Source organism: Neopelma chrysocephalum, unplaced genomic scaffold (genome assembly GCF_003984885.1).
Source record: "Neopelma chrysocephalum unplaced genomic scaffold, ASM398488v2 Primary Assembly neopelma1_24, whole genome shotgun sequence".
Lineage (NCBI taxonomy): Eukaryota > Metazoa > Chordata > Aves > Passeriformes > Pipridae > Neopelma > Neopelma chrysocephalum.
The window spans coordinates 4975498-4991817 of NW_020897693.1; the positions used below are offsets into that span (position 1 = coordinate 4975498).

The 16320-nt window shown below is 35.4% G+C and overlaps 1 protein-coding gene across 1 annotated transcript in view; it reads left to right on the forward strand.

Moving 5' to 3' along the window:
• The window catches only part of PDE3B (phosphodiesterase 3B), an 87086-nt gene extending 79416 nt beyond the window's left edge, over positions 1-7670 (forward strand). Inside the window, exons 12-16 of the mRNA XM_027700887.1 lie at positions 708-907; positions 2778-2981; positions 3407-3568; positions 5093-5342; positions 5682-7670. Of these exons, the coding sequence (XP_027556688.1) occupies positions 708-907; positions 2778-2981; positions 3407-3568; positions 5093-5342; positions 5682-5908 (1043 nt within the window). The 3' untranslated portion in view covers positions 5909-7670. The remainder of the gene's footprint in view (positions 1-707; positions 908-2777; positions 2982-3406; positions 3569-5092; positions 5343-5681) is intronic.
• The last annotated feature ends 8650 nt before the right edge of the window (positions 7671-16320 follow it).

Below are 16320 nucleotides of genomic sequence, written 5' to 3' on the forward strand. Positions count from 1 at the left end.
TTTCTCTCTTAATGCTGTCATTTTAAGAAGGCAATGAAATTCCAGGTATGCCTGACAGCTGGAGGTCTTTAGCAGCACAATAATAATGGGAAGGCAAAAATATGACCTAACAGTGATGTGTAACCATTGGTACCCATGTGGATTTTCCAAGATCTGTAGTTTGGACTTTGAGATGTACACTTTTGCTAGTTTTTACCCCTTCTCTTCTTTCCCTTCCATGGAACAAATACCTACAAGTGCATTTTAATAATGAAAATCTTGGATTGTTATTGTTGTTTTCCAAACTAAATGACAACTGTACTGCAATCAAGAGACATGGCCTAGATGACCAGTGTCCCTTGTTCCACTAGATTGCCTTTTGTGCTTGCTGGAACATTCCTCTGAATGCTTTTTCTGCAGCACAAGTGTAGCTGAAAAAGAAGTGGCTTCCTCTCATGACTTCTAAGGCACTGCACAGTTTTGAGGATCGAGGCAAATCTCTCCGTGATGAATTTGCAGCTTTTCTTCAAAAGTGTTGGTTTATCTATTAACAATAGTAAGACTTTTTCTTTTTTAAAGTGTAAGTCTTTCTCTGCCAATTATTCAGCTCCTTAATTACAAGGATAACCATACTATGTTCGCAATAGTGTCGGGTTAGGTTAAAATGTATTACAAATGAAATACTGTTCTAAAAAATATTTTATTTTTGTGCTTTCAATTTTTTTTAGAGGAAGCCAGTGGTATTGCCCCTGCTCAAGTCAGCTATATTTCTTCAAAAAGTTGTCCCATTGCTGATGACAGTTATGGTTGTTTGGCATCAAACATTCCTGCTTTGGAACTGATGGCTTTATATGTAGCAGCTGCCATGCACGATTATGATCATCCTGGTCGTACAAATGCTTTTCTAGTGGCCACAAATGCACCTCAGGTAAGACATTCTTTAACCAGAAAATTATTTGACTGTGTCTGAAATCAGAATAAAGAAAATTTTTCTCTTCTATATGCCTACTGTAACCTGTTTAGGATCATTTGCCCAATTTAAGAAATTGAGAAATTAATTTGAACCGTACTTGTGTAATGTTTTTATTTTCTTCCCTGATAAATTCTGATGTGTTTTGTACCTATTGGTTGTGTATGTACGTAAAAACAGTTTCCATTTTACTAAATTGAAAATAATGACATAAATCAATGCAGGTTTGAGTAGGGGATTATTTCATAGAGAGCTGGCCCCAGCACTGTCTCAGCAGCTAATTCATGGATATCTTACATTTTGGGAATCCTCTGAAATCTAATGTTACCTGCAATTACTGTGAAAACACAGGTTCCTCTAATAATCCAATTAACTGCAGCACCTAATAAGAGAATTGGGATTGTTCAGCCTAGAGAAGAGAAGGCTCTGGGGTGACCTAATTGTGGCCTTCCAGTACCTGAAGGGGCCTACAAGAAAGATGGAGAAGGACTATTTAAAGAGCGTGTAGTGACAGGGCAAGGGGGAATGGCTTCAAACTGACATTGGGTTTAGACTCGATATTAGGAGGAAGTTCTTCACTGTGAGAGTGGTGAGGCACTGGAACAGGTTGTGCCATCCCTGGCAGTGCTCAAGGCCAGGTTGGATGGGACTCCGAGCAACCTGAGGAAGGAGATGCTATGCACTTCAGGGTCTAAAAGGCAAAGACAAGAGGTAAAGAAAAATAAAGCTGAATGAAATAGCAGATAGAAAATCGGGGTCGGAAGAATTGGAATGAAGAGCACTTCGAGGAGGAAAAGATGCCTGAGCTGCATGGTGAAATATTTTTATGTTATGGGTGGAATATTGTCTGAGGAAGGATATTTATGATGGCTATTTGGATGTATTTTAATAAGTTAGAGACAAGAAACTTATAGTAACCACAACATCAACAACACTTAATCAGAAACCGATATGACTTGTCAGCAGATAGAGACTTTAAAATGTAATTTTCAGTAAGTTTTCAATAATTTCTTATGCAAAAAGAGTTTAGGATATTGGCAGTTAAATATTTCTCCTGAAAACAGTATACAACAAAGAACAAAAATAAACAACACAGACATTCATCTTCAATTTTCAAAGATATAAACATTCATTTTGTTCATGTTTTCTGAATTTTTTCAGAGACTTTTTTTAGGTTCTATCTAATTTATATTCAATTAATTAATTTCTAGGCTGTTTCATATAAACATGGAAGTTGTGAGTAAAATCTATTACTGTTTTAATATTTTAGTTAACTCATTTACAGTTAAAATGTACAGTATTAAACATAGCACTTTGAAAACTAGTGATAAACATTTCCCATTAACAACAGTTCTCATATGCTTTGGAGTTCTTTTTGTGTTTGGTTGTTTGTTAGTTTTTGTGGTTTGGGTTTTTTTTTGGTTTTTTTTTGAAAGAATACTGGAATTAAGAGGAATTAAAGGGATATACTTGGATCTTTCTTTGGTCCACATACACACACTCTAAAGTCTACATTTTAAGTGGTTTGTATATGTGTGCCTACAGTCTGAATGTAGCTGGCACCAAGATATTGTTAAGGGCTTGTAAAGAAGGAAAAAACTGGTAACTGTTGGGTTTGGTTTTTTTCCCTCATCTGTCATTTTTGTGTCACTTTAACCCCAAAATTAGAAGGCAAAACATAATTTCCAATTTTTTTTTGTTTTGTTTTACCTAAGACTTGTTTCTAACTAGCCCTTAAACTTCAAAATATTTAATTATAACTTTAAAACTTGACTCTGTCATTTATGATCCTCTGGTTTTTTTGTTTGTTTGTTTGTTTTTCCTGTAGGCTGTTCTCTACAATGACAGATCAGTCTTAGAAAATCACCACGCTGCTTCTGCCTGGAATCTTTTCTTATCACGACCAGAATACAACTTTTTATCAAATCTCGATCATGTAGAATTCAAGCGTTTTCGCTTCTTGGTGATTGAAGCAATCCTTGCCACAGATCTCAAGAAGCATTTTGATTTCCTTGCAGAATTTAATGCCAAGGTTTGTTACATTTTAGCATCTGCACTGATCTGGTCCTGATATACTCATGTTATCATTGCTTCTCAGTAGTTGTTAGCTAATAACTTGCATTTAAGTTTTATAATATTTGAGTTTAAGTTATTAAAATGCAAATAGAGTATTTCCTTTGTACAAGTAAATTGTAGATTGTTTGTAGATTGCCTGATAAACCTAGCAGGTGTGACATTGGGGCTTACAGGAGACCTCGATCATGTCTCACGTTTCCATCTTCTGAGAGATAATAAATAAGAGAAAAAACCTTTTTTTTCTTTTCCTATATAAGACAAAAAGTGATATAGGAAAAACTATTGCAAGTTTCTGTTGTACAAAACCTGAAATAAACCAAAACCAAACCCACTGATGAATAGTTTTAATTTAATTTTTAAAAATGTGTGTGCTTAATCCAGGTCAATGATATCAACAGTAATGGTATAGAATGGAGCAATGAAAACGATCGACTACTGGCCTGTCAAATATGCATCAAACTGGCAGATATTAATGGCCCAGCCAAAATTAGAGAGCTGCATCTGAAGTGGACAGAAGGCATTGTTAATGAATTTTATGAACAGGTGGGTGTGGAAAAGGTAATCTACTCTTTTTTTAATGATTCTTTGCTTTACCAATGGTTTAACTAAATTAAGCATAATTTCTTGTGTTAAATCTTCAGGTAAGATATTTCCATCTTCTCATTCTGAATAGTAAAAATTTTATTTTCATGGGTAGCTTACGTACATGATCTTTCAGTTTCTATTAATTGTGTTACAAAGCAAGTTCCTGGCCAATGTTGTCCCTTTTTCAGATATTAGGGGTTGTTTTGCAGGGGAGAGGTTCTTTTCATAGGATAATGCTGATAAACCAAAATTAATTCTTCCACTGTGGGAAGTAAAAATCACAAATATGTTTCCAGGTCAAACAATATGTACAAAATCTACAAGACTGGAAATGTATATTCACCTAACTCTTAGTGAAAAGACAGAGGATATTTCAAAACTTTGAAAATGAAATATTAAGAATAAACATTAGTAACTAGCAGTATTAAAATGTAAATAATAATTTTAAAAAGGAAGTTCCATAAATAATCATATCAAGATTAAGTGGAAAAGATCTGAAAATTTGTTGCCTATTTTTATAATAACAACTTCTATAAGTCCCCCAAAATATATTCTGTATTCTCTGTTATTTTTCTGTAGTCACCTTCCTGAGGAGTTAACTATTTATGAGGCAACAATCAAGGATTGAAAAATATTTTTTCAAACTAGGAAGATAAAAGTAAACAATAAAAGTCCTTTGGAGATTTAGGTAGCAGCAATAATAATCTGAAGTGCTTACACTTACTGTAAGACTTTAGTATTCTAAGTTGCTCCTTTATGAAACAAACTTTTTCTTATAAAACTATCAGGTCCATGGAAGTACTGAGATAAATGATTATAACTCAGATTTTTCTATGAACAACTTCAATTTTTTTCTTCTCCAGTTTATAAAACGGGAAGAAAGCTGCCCTGTAAATGCAGAGGAATAACAGGCACAAGGATATCTCACAGCAAAGAAATATTATGGACTATGCAAATCTCAGCCATAATGTGTCTTTATTTTAAATTGACCTAATTACATTTTCATTCATTTAGTCTGTACTGTTATTGCCTCCAGTAAAAAGATCATGTGATGGTTCAGGGAATCATAGAATATCCTGAGTTGGAAGGGACCACAAGGATCATCACGTCCAGCTCCTGGCCCTGCACAGGACCATCCCCAAGAATCACACCATGTGCCTGAGAGTATCATCCAAATGCTTTTTGAATTCTGTCAGGCTTGGTGCTGTGACCGCTTCTCTGGGGAGCCTGTTCCAGTGTCCAAAGAGCCCCTGAGTGAAGAAACTTTTTCTAATATCCAACCTAAACCTCCCCTGACTCCACATTGTTTCCTCAGGTCCCATCACTGGCCACCAGAGAGAAGAGATCAGTGCCTGCCCTCCTCTTCCCCTCATGAGGAAGCTGTATACTGTAGTTCCTTGGTTCCTTAAAAGTAATTTTTAAAATAAAAATTTAAAGTTAATTTTGTGAGAAATTCTGATAATTTTTTAATTTCTTTTTCAGGGTGATGAGGAAGCAAGTCTTGGATTACCTATAAGCCCCTTCATGGATCGTTCTTCTCCACAGCTTGCTAAACTGCAAGAATCTTTCATCACTCACATAGTTGGTCCCCTTTGTAACTCCTACAATGCGGCTGGGTTGCTTCCAGGGCAGTGGGTTGATGAAGAGGAGGAGGATGCAGAAAGTACTGAAGATGATGATGGTGCACAGTTAGAGAGTGATGATGAAGAAATGGAAGATGATCTTATTTTAAGTAAGTTTCTGTATTTCAGTTGGTGCATAGTTGTCATTTAATAGATTCAGATCAGCAATGACAGTTGAAACTGAGTAGTACAAATTTTGTAGGTTTTTCTATTATGCTGCTTCATAAATTTTACTCTTTCAATAAAATTTTTGTTACTGCCAGAAGATTTGCAACTTGAAACAGAAACTCATTGATGTCCTTTGCCATGCCACTATTTAAATACTCATAATAAGCATTCATATGTCTTGTTCAAACTTACATCTCTTCTGCAATGTGCCTTTGGTTTTCTATGTGTAAAATACAATTGCTTTGAATGTCAAACAATCAAATATGCTTATAATTTTGCAGAAGTTCAAAGAAAAAAAGGTAGACGAATATTTTGCCAGCTAATACACCATCTCAGTGAAAATCACAAAATATGGAAGAAAGTCATTGAAGAGGAAGAAAAAACCAAAACCGAAGGAGCTAAACTGCTGACTGAAATCTCACCTTTACCTCAAGCAGATGAAATTCAGGTTATTGAGGAAGCTGATGAAGATGACGAACGACAATTAGGGGAAGACAAGACATACTAAGAAAACTCCAGTGGTGTCCAGTATGATGACAGCCTACGTTTTTTCCACTGTGCTGACTTTAGCCTGACACAGTTTGCATAAAATTGAAAGGCCTTAATACTGTGAGAGGATTCTTTTTACTCTAGTGGAATCCCACTCCTATGCACTTTCGCCACACAGAATATGAAACTTTATTCAGAGATTGAATATTGTATACCCTGATGCAAAGTTCTTTATGCCTTAGTTGGTATAAAATATCCTGATATAATGCTGCCTTGCTGAATATGGAACTCTTCTTTTCCCTGAGGTACCTGCAGTTTTTAAAAACATTCAGTGACTTCAATTACCAAAGTGGCAAGAACTTTTCGCTAACCAGGAAACGCAGGATGAATCCTAATATTGTCTTGAGTTGCTTATTTCATGTTGTTTTTGAACATGAATGAGAAAAGGTCTGTGCCTGTATGAAAACTATGTTACTGTTGCAGTGCAAGCCTGTTGTGGGGTGTCTACTTAGTGCAGTAGTGTGCTTAATGTAGTCATCTCAGAGCAACTGTTCAAGGACTGTGACATAAATACTGAATTCTGATATTTGTGGTTTAAAATAAGAAAAGAAGATCCAGGTGCATCTATTTCTGATGCTTTTTATTATTGTGCATAATCTGATGTTTTATTTTTGCAGAAAATATTCAGGTTTGCAGTGGATGTTCATGATAATTCGTTGAATACAAGGCCATTATCATCTGTTGCCTTGCTGTTTTGTGGTAGAACATTAAAAACCTGTTCCGCTACTTAAATTATGAAGGAATTTTTTTCTTTTGGTCAGAAGTCATGTTATATTTCCTGCCCTTACTCAGGTTCACGTTTAAAAACAAGTCAGCTACATCATAGATTTTTATCTTGCACCGATTTCCAATATTAAATTTTAAGGAAATAAGATCGTATCTCATTTATTCTTTGTATGTAAAGCTTTAGGAGAATTAAAGAGGGTTTTTTTTAAAAAAAAAAGACATGAACTACTGTTTCAAAATGGCTATTTTAATTTGCCCCACATCTTTTCTTCCATCACAGACACAGCTTATATCACCTTCAAATTTGATGTACATCCTGAAATACATATATGGAAACCAGAATGTGAAAATTTTGTGTAAAGTTTTGAATCACAGCACATCACTGTGCTGTTTTACATTTTAGATTGTTGAGTTTTAAAATAGGAAACTTAGACATTCCACACAAATGTATTATTAGGAACACTACCATTGTAGGTCTAATTTGGAAAAAAACAAACAAAAGAAGGCATAAATTTAGGCTATAAGTAAGTAAGCAAGCCACAAATAAACCTAGTTTTAAAAGTGCACCTTTTAGTACTAAACATTTATATGCCATGTAGTTGAATTCAATAAAAATCAAATGCACGTGTGTGCCATTGCTAAATGTATCTTAGCAATTTGTGTTTACATTTACATCAGTTGACTTGAAAAAAAAGGTAACATTTCTAAGATAACCTTGAGTACATTGTATTACACTATTTTACACAAATTTTTATTCTGCTCTTTGATTGGCCAGTTTAAATCAATGAAAGGGGTTTTTTCCATTTTTCACGAATAAGCTTTTTGTTGATCCACTTAAAAGACCACTGAAACGTGCTTTGCTATTTTATATCTTCAGTGCAAAATCCCCCTTTACTGCCATTATTACTATCACTGCATTTTTTTTTTGTAACATGAGCAGTGTTAAAAACAGATATTTCTGTCATTAATAAAGTGTTGCACTATTGAAGCTGGCACTTATTGATCATGCAGTTGTATGTCTCTTGGTCATATGTTTTCCTAACAGATAATGTGAAGACTACAGAAACTCTACTTCTTTCAGTATGCTGTATTCTCAGCATTTTATGTTTAGCCTGTGTGCTTGTAGATATAAAATATCATTTTAATACTGTTTAGTATCATCTTGCTTTACCTGAAAACATGATACAAATTAGTTTGTCTAAAGTCACTGTTCTATTATTTTACATGATAGGTTTCCATTTTTAGTTTCCCTTTAAAAATTATTATTAAAAAATAATGAAATAATAAGAAGGCAAACGTAACACTTCATTTTTTTACTATAGCACTGGCAGTATTTATATCTGGTGAAAACTTTCCCAGCAACTTTCTTATCTCAGGTTTCCCTTAAACTCTGTAGAAATACTGAAGCAATTTTAAAATTCAGTAAGAAGTAGCAAACCTTTTGGAAAGCAAAGCTTTTCCAATTAGATATTTTCAAGTTACATAAGCTTGATTTGAAGATATTTTTAATTATGAATGTATTCAAAATCCCCCTTAAAATGTCTGTTACTTACGTATGCACAGTATGGGACTAATTATTACTCTAAGAGGAAGGGGAAAAGAATGTACAAATGTCAGCAAAGGTTGGTTCAGGGCATGTTTGCAGAAGTGGATGTAGCTTTAACTAAAGGTGCCTTAATCTTTCAAAAATGGTAATGAAAGGGTGTTTGAATGTTGATTGAGCTGTTGTCAAAAAGAACATCTCTCCATATAAGGTGTAGCACTCTTATTCTGGTAGCAACTCGCTGAGAAATTGCAACCAAATAAAATGTGTGATCACACTTCAATTCACAGCGACAAAGAACACACAGAAGAACACACTTGAAATACTTTCTAATGAAACACTGCTTTTTCTTTGTTCAAGAAGTGGACCAAATTAGCCTACACTGAAGTTTACGCTGATGCAGCAGATCCACGTTTTATGCATAATATTTTCAGGTTTGAGTCTCCCATCTCCTCATTGCTTTCTTTTACGATGTATGTCAGATTACTTGCTCCCATGCATACAGTGCATACAGAACTAGACTACAAAGTTTTCAATAAGGACAAAATTCTCCTTGTGTTTCTGGAGACCTCTGGATATTATGGAGGTACTAAACTATCAAAATTAATTACCTGGATCCTCTTCCCATGAGTTCTTCCTCCATGACAAAGTTAAACGGTGAGTCTAAGGTTCAAAATGAAAGGAATTGTGTAACATTACTTAAGGTAAGTTCAAACTAACCAAGTTTGTGTAACACCTGCTTTGCTTTGCGCATAGAGCTGTTTCTTTGTACTTCTTGCATTCGGTTTTAACCACAACCATGGCAGGTGAATCAGCAAAAGGAGTTAGCAGAATTCAAGAGCTCGCTTTTAGCTTTGGTGCTTCCTCCTAGGCAGGCGTAGTCGAGGCTGAGCTTCTGGATCCTCTGAAAGCAGGCACAGAATTTGAGATAATCCAGTGTGTGTTATTGCCCAGAGAGGTTGGAGTCTCCCTCACTGGAGATGTTCCAGAACCATCTGGATTCAATCCTGTGCCATGTGCTCTAGGATGACCCTGCTTGAGCAGGGAGGTTAGACCAGATGACCCACCGTGGTCCCTTCCAGCCTGACCCAGTCTGTGATTCTGTGTGGCACTGACATTCACATGTCAGAACTTTCCCATTTGTCCAAAATACTTTTGAGAAGTGTCTCATACTCTGGTGAGTGTGAGATTAGGAATCTCAGTCTCAGAGGCATGTTTTGGAGCAAAAGGATGGAATTTGCTTAGAGCATGAGAATAAGAGGATGAAAGGATGACATAGACACACAAATATACAAAAGATATTGTGATGAGAGATGCTGTTTCTTGTCTCAAGCCAGTTCATATTCAAAATAATATGGAAACAGGATATCTTTGGCAAGTTAGAATACTTGGATTGTTAAAAATTAAATAAAAATAGTAATGAAAACAATAATAGAATTATCAGAACTTTAATAGTGGTGCAAGTTTTAGAAAATTGATTTTTCTGCGGCCAATGAAGATTAGATGAGAGAAAATAAATGCAGGAAGTTGATTAAATGAGATACAAAAAGTATGATCAAGACAGTATTTATTGTGCTTTTTTTCCTCCAGCTTTCTTCAGAATTGTGTTCTGCACAACATGCTGCTTCATTCATGTCGATGTTAAGGCAAATGAGGTAATGAATTGCTTTCATTTTTGCAATGAAGAACTTTCCTTTTAATATCTTCTGGAGTAAGCTTTTAACTTGCTATGAAAAATATACTGTAGATTCTCAGAGATGAAACTGTCAAAAGAACACAACTGTTAACTACTCCCTATCTGGTCTTAATTTAATAAGGCCATAAGCAGTGAGTGTATTTGCCCTCTGTTAAATGCAAATGAATAACATGTTTCAGAGGAAAGAAGAAACAGAAAAGAAAGCTGATGGACTAAGCTGCTGTAGGATAAACATTCCATTGCACTTGAGTTTCTAGTTGGCAGTGACCCTCCTGGCATAGTGTACATACCCTGTATCCTTATGAATCCAACTAATAGATGCAGAACTCTTAAATTAAGAACCTCAATGATTTTGTTGTCCATTTGTTACTGTCATTTCTCGAAGACATTTCTGGCTTAGACTTGGTTAGTCTCATTTCTGGTATCTTCAGTACTCTAAAACCCTACAAAAAAACAGAGTAACTAGCAGTTGGTCGTTTTTGTTAATAAAGCATTAAGCTGTAGAAGGTGGTTCCAGTAAAGAAACTGTTTTCCTTTGATTCTGAGATTGAAACATCTGTCCAGAAATAGTCTGAATTTAAATGCTACTGTGATACACTCCTGAACAATGAATGCTTAAAGTATGTGAGTGATTAATGCTTACTTGGTTCTGTGTGACACTACAGACACCCTTTAAAAAGGGCACAACATGAACAGAAATGTTGGACCGGAAGTTTTTTTTTTTGGAATCTGTAGGCCGTGAGTCATCTTTTGATTTCTGTACTTCAAGAGATCACAGGTGATGGCAACTGATGTCTGTGGTAGGTTCTGCTGCACAGGCTGTGCTACCTGGCAGAATGTTACTGTCTGTGAAATGCTAGTAAAGAGAGTAAAAATCTTCTAGTGAGGAGAAACCTTCCACCTTCTGGTTTACCTGTGAGGCTTCAGAAATAAAAAAAAGATACCATTAAACCAACTAAGCCTTTAACGGCAAGAGACCATAGTGTTTCAAATTATTCCTGCCATTCACCTTGTGATTTGTCCATGCTCTAAACATCTTGCCAAAAAACAGGTGATGAGTCACTTCTGACTCATCTCTCCAGATCAGCAGAACCCTTTGCACCTTGAATGAGATCAAAGTATTTTCATTTAAATTGCATATAAAACAAAAACTAAGGCTCAGCTTAAAATGCAAGTATTACACCAAAAATCCAGAGGATAACATTGACATTACTCACTGCACGTGGGGAGCAGACTGTAGACTTTGTCCCCTGTGCCAGTTAGATGTGAAAACTTGCTCCTTTATGTAGTCATTCAAATGGACTTGGTTTGCCTCTCTTTCTTTTGTCATGACATTCATCATACTAGAATTTATTAATCTCTCTGGTATTGCCAATTTATCTGACTCATATTAACTAAGCTTTCTCTCAGGCAAAGAAGTGAATGAAGAAGCCCTCCTATTTATCTTTGAGAATGGAATTTTGTAATCATTTTGTTCTATTCATCATAAATAAGTCATGACCAAAATACTGTTTCAGATGTCACACCCCAGGAAAAATATCTGTCCATTAGACAGATTGCAGAATTCCAGTACAGACCAGTGAGACTGATGACATGGTCTAAAGAGAAGGAGAAATATAAAATTAATTAAAGAGAATTTTTCCCTGTCGAGAGAAAATGAGACTCAAGTGAGATACTCTAAGGTTACTTAAGACTTCTTCAAAGAGTAATCAGAATAATGCTTTTGATGTTAATAGTATTTAGGAAAAGAAGTAACAGCTTTATATTGCAAGGTTCAACATGGTTCATTTTCTAAGGATTGAGAGGGCTGTGACTCACTGAAATAGATTGTCTTGGACTATTAAGGAAGTCTTTGAAAGTAAAAAAGAAGTCTGAAATATAGCTTTTAGAAAAACACATTAATGGATCAGATGAGTGAACTGCATAACTCACTGAGATCCTTTCTGGACCTATTTTTTAAATACTAGGACTAGAGATGAGATCTGATATGAATCACTTAAATACCAATACAAAATTGTGCACAGCTATAGAAAAAAGCCAAATAATAACATTATTTGTTGTGTACTGATCCTCTATTTCGGTGAATATTAAAATCTTTTCATTTACTGAGCATTTAACTGGTAATGCATCTCCCACCAGAAACAATCTTTTTATTTGTTGAGGGAGAGAGCTAGAATCCTCTTGAAAAAACAGATGAGGTTTGAAGCTCAGCCAAAGTTAAGAATCTATCTAGTTGTCAACTTGTGAATAAATGGAGATGCAGTAGCCAAAATGTTTTTTAAAAATATGATTATCTAAAGTTAGTTTGCTAAAGCTAATTATATTTTAAATATTTGTCAAGCCATATGAGCCTTTCTAGATCTTGAAAAATTGCATACTTAAGACATTGGGAAGTGTTGGACACTTTTGAAGATGATGTAATTCATATACTTACAAAAAGAATTAGTTTAAGTGATTGGGGATTTTTAGATAATTTTTAGTGTTTAGCACTAAGTTTTATTCCCATCAACAATGAATTATTCTTACAGTCTCTTTTCAAATTTATAATCATGACATTCATTATGCCACAAAGAACTTGAATATTCTATAGATTATACCCACAATTTACGATTAAGTAAATCCAGTATTGGTATGTTGCATTTCCCTCTATACTGTGGCAGTTTAGACCATACATTCTTTGAGAGAGAAATGGTATGTCTTTACACAATGTAAAATAAAATGGAACAAAATCTGAAGATGCCTTGAAGGGGCTTTAAAAAACAATTTTCATGTGTCCAAAAAAACCAATTAAATTAACCTCCTAAGCTATATAGGCACAAGAAGGGACGTAAGTACCTATGTTTTTCCAGGAAAAGGTAGACTTAAAAATTCTGCTGTGGTGCATGTTCAGCATAACTATTATTTTAAATGGGCTTATTGTACAAGTTGAAGACAACCAAAATGGCAGTTGGACTTCTTAATCAGGGATGCGTGTGGAGAAAGGAAACTTAATTACCTGAGAATAACTGGAATTCTTTAAAATGTTTCATCCACAGTGATTCTGTTACGTACCTTTCATTCCTTATTGGTATGAAATCCTACCTGGATTACCTTTATTAGTGAAGGACCTGAACAATGAGGCCTTGTTTTGGTGAAGGTATAAGTCTCCATTCGGCATACAGTGTGGTTCCTGTTGTCTAGATGGTAAGGGTGGGCCTAATGTAGTTAAGCATCCAAACAAATGAACTTTAATATAGAAATTCATCTTTTTAATGTGTAATAGTTTTTCATGCCTCTGATAAATCATAAAAGATTTCTTTTAAGTTTTTTAGAATGAGTGTAGAAAAGGAAGTCAGCATTTAAACAAAGCAGCAAAATAAATAGTAAATTTATTCTATTTTCTGGTAAATTGCTATAGGCCGGTCTATATCACATGTAAAATTTTAGGCAAGCAGCCATCTGCTGCAGTAATAGTAAGCTATTGGATTAGATTGCATATTCTTGTTATGCTCCATTATTTTAATGGGTTTAATCTATTTGGAATGTTACTTATTCAGAAGAATGTAACAAACATAATATCTCCTGAAGTCTGGCAGTCTTCCGAAGGAATGACCACTCTGGGTATGGGTTCTGTCTGATTCGAATGTCATCGAGGTAGTTGACAGCCTTCAAAAATACCTAAAGGGATAATCTAGAAATGGGAGAATCTGCTGATCCTCAATTTATATTGTTATGAAAGGACAGAGTAAGGCATAATATTTTCAGAATGGTTGTTTGATTGGATCTTGATTAGACAATGGGTTTGAATTGTGAGGCCCAGTACAAAAAAACCACCTTGGCCATGTAGCTTGTATGAAAATGCATGTCTGTATTTTCACAGAGCAATTTATACTGGCAATTGACCTTTCCAACTCTTATTAAACAGTCCCCTGTACTTCGCTTGTTATCTTGTGTATTCATCATTCCATCTTTCTCAATCAAAGGTAACTTGTGTCTTCACCAGTATGATTTCCTCCCTCTACCACCCTGCATTTATCCTGAATCCTTATGTTTTCCCATTTGATGCATTGTTGCAAAAATCACAACATTTTATTTTCACTGCTTTTTCTGAGTGATTTGACTATTTTTCATTGTGTTTCTCTCTGAGCTTGCTACTTTTCTTGTGAAAGTGCTATCTTCATAACAACGTAATCTGCCTCATCTACTGCTGTTTGCACAAACCCTTAGACTTAATTCAGGCTAAAGAATGCAGGTTGGTTGTTATTTTCAGTGTTCGGACAGCCTGAAATGGAATTAGATTGAGAATCTAATTGTGTAGCAGAACAACACACTAAATCAAGAAAAGACCTGCTTGCTACATGAGCTCAGGCTGCTTTAGCACTTGAATAGTTAGCAGGGGTTTGGAGTTCAGAAAGAATAGGACATTTTATAAGCTGGTGATTGAGACAGGAGGGACTACTGTAAAATCATGTCGTTAATTAGATGCAAATTAGAACCACAGCACAGAAGAAAGGTCTAATAACTAATTTTAAAGTTTTGGTAACAATCCAGGATTAACTATCCCCACTGCTAGTTGTATACCTGGTTCTGCATTTAAAGATGTTCAAAGTATTCACCTCATTCCTAGTTTAAAGATATTTCATCTCGACTTCTATTTATGTTCTTGCCTACTTACTGAAGAGATCATTTATCAACTTTTTGGACTCAAGTCACAGTCACATGTTTGGTAAACCAAGCAAATGAATTATCTTGAATGTGTCACTATGCAGTACTTTGTACTGTACATTTCTGTGGATATTCTGGTGTATATTCTGGAGCATGTTCAGTCACCCAACTGATCCAAAAATTTTATAACAGTGCCAGTGGGTCACCAAGTCTGAAGTAGAAGGGTATTAGCTTGGACTTGGTGCTGCCCTGGTATGATCACATACTATTTGGTCAATTTATAAGTCAGTAGAAGTACCTTGCAATAATCCAGAATATATTGCACAAGTATATTCTTAGTGATTTTTATGGCTTTACAGAAACACTACTGATTTTTTTTTTTAATCCTCCTTCAGCTATAGACAACAGAAACAGGGTTCAGTATTCAAGGAATGCTTGTGCCAGCACCAAATACTTATATAGCTTCCACAACTGTCAATGGTTGGACTCAATGATCTTAAAGGTATTTTCCAAGCTAAATGATTCTATGATTCTATCCTCATTCAGTATTCCATAAACAAAAGATCTTTTGGCTGAACAATTAAAGTTCATGTTTAACTAACAACTCACCACGAATCCCAAGCTCTTTCAGAATTACAGCTTTTAATATAGATGTCCCTCATCCCATGCCTGTTTTCTGTGTCATTGGCTCATACATATATGCATTTATATTTGGACATGCCCAAAAAGGCCAGAGTCCAGAAAGAAAGACCTTCCTTCTGTTGATATTGGATCTGGCCCACAGGGGGTCAAAAACATGCTCTGTGAAATGAATGGATTGCAGTATGAGTGTATGAAATGAATATCTCACCTTTTTCACTGCTAGGTGCTGTGCTGATATCCTACCTATGACAATCCTTGTTGAACACGATCTGAAAAGATATGAGCTCACCTTAAGCATCTTCATGCCGAGTTGCCTTGCTTGTCCTTGGCACGCTGAGTAACTGGAGGTTTGGACCAGCCAGTAAAAAATTATTTTGAATGACATGTCTGTTCTCTCAACACACAGAGAATCTACACGGAATCTGTTTCTCTCCATGAGGTGACAACTATCCCTAACAAAATATCTGAAAATTTACCAGCTGTTGTCCAGCCATCTGCAGGCTAAAGATGGCGTTGCCATGGATCTCCAGGGCTGTTTAAGCAAGATCCCTTGGCTGATGACAGATCATGGTTCCACATAACCTAAATCATATTGGATTACAAACACTTTGCTCTCTTTTAAGATTTCTGTGGCTCCTGAGCACCACATTTCCCTTTACTTGTGATACAGTGACACACCCCCATAGCTGAAGGAACTATTGGTTCTGCCCAGTGAAAGGCAATTTTCCTTGCAAGTTCATAGTGCTTCCAGTTCTAAACTACCATCAAGAATTCAAAGAGGTAACTCTGGGAAAAAAAAAAGGCAAAAAAGACAAAAAATAAATACTAGGGGGAATAAAACATAGGAAAATGGTAAAACAAAGAGCACAATAAATGACATTAGTATGCAAAAATGAGGGGTCACAACTTAAATGTCTAGAAATCTTTTTGATCAGTATCTGGACACATTGTTTTAATCTAAAATGTTAGGACACTTAAGGCCAGGCAGAAAAAACTGCTGTTTAATGCTTTTTCTCATCCTTAAATTCTACACTAGAAAAAGATATACTGGTTAATATATCAACCTTTAATCCCAAAACAATGTTAAATAGCAGCCAGCTGCTATCTATGCTAGATATTT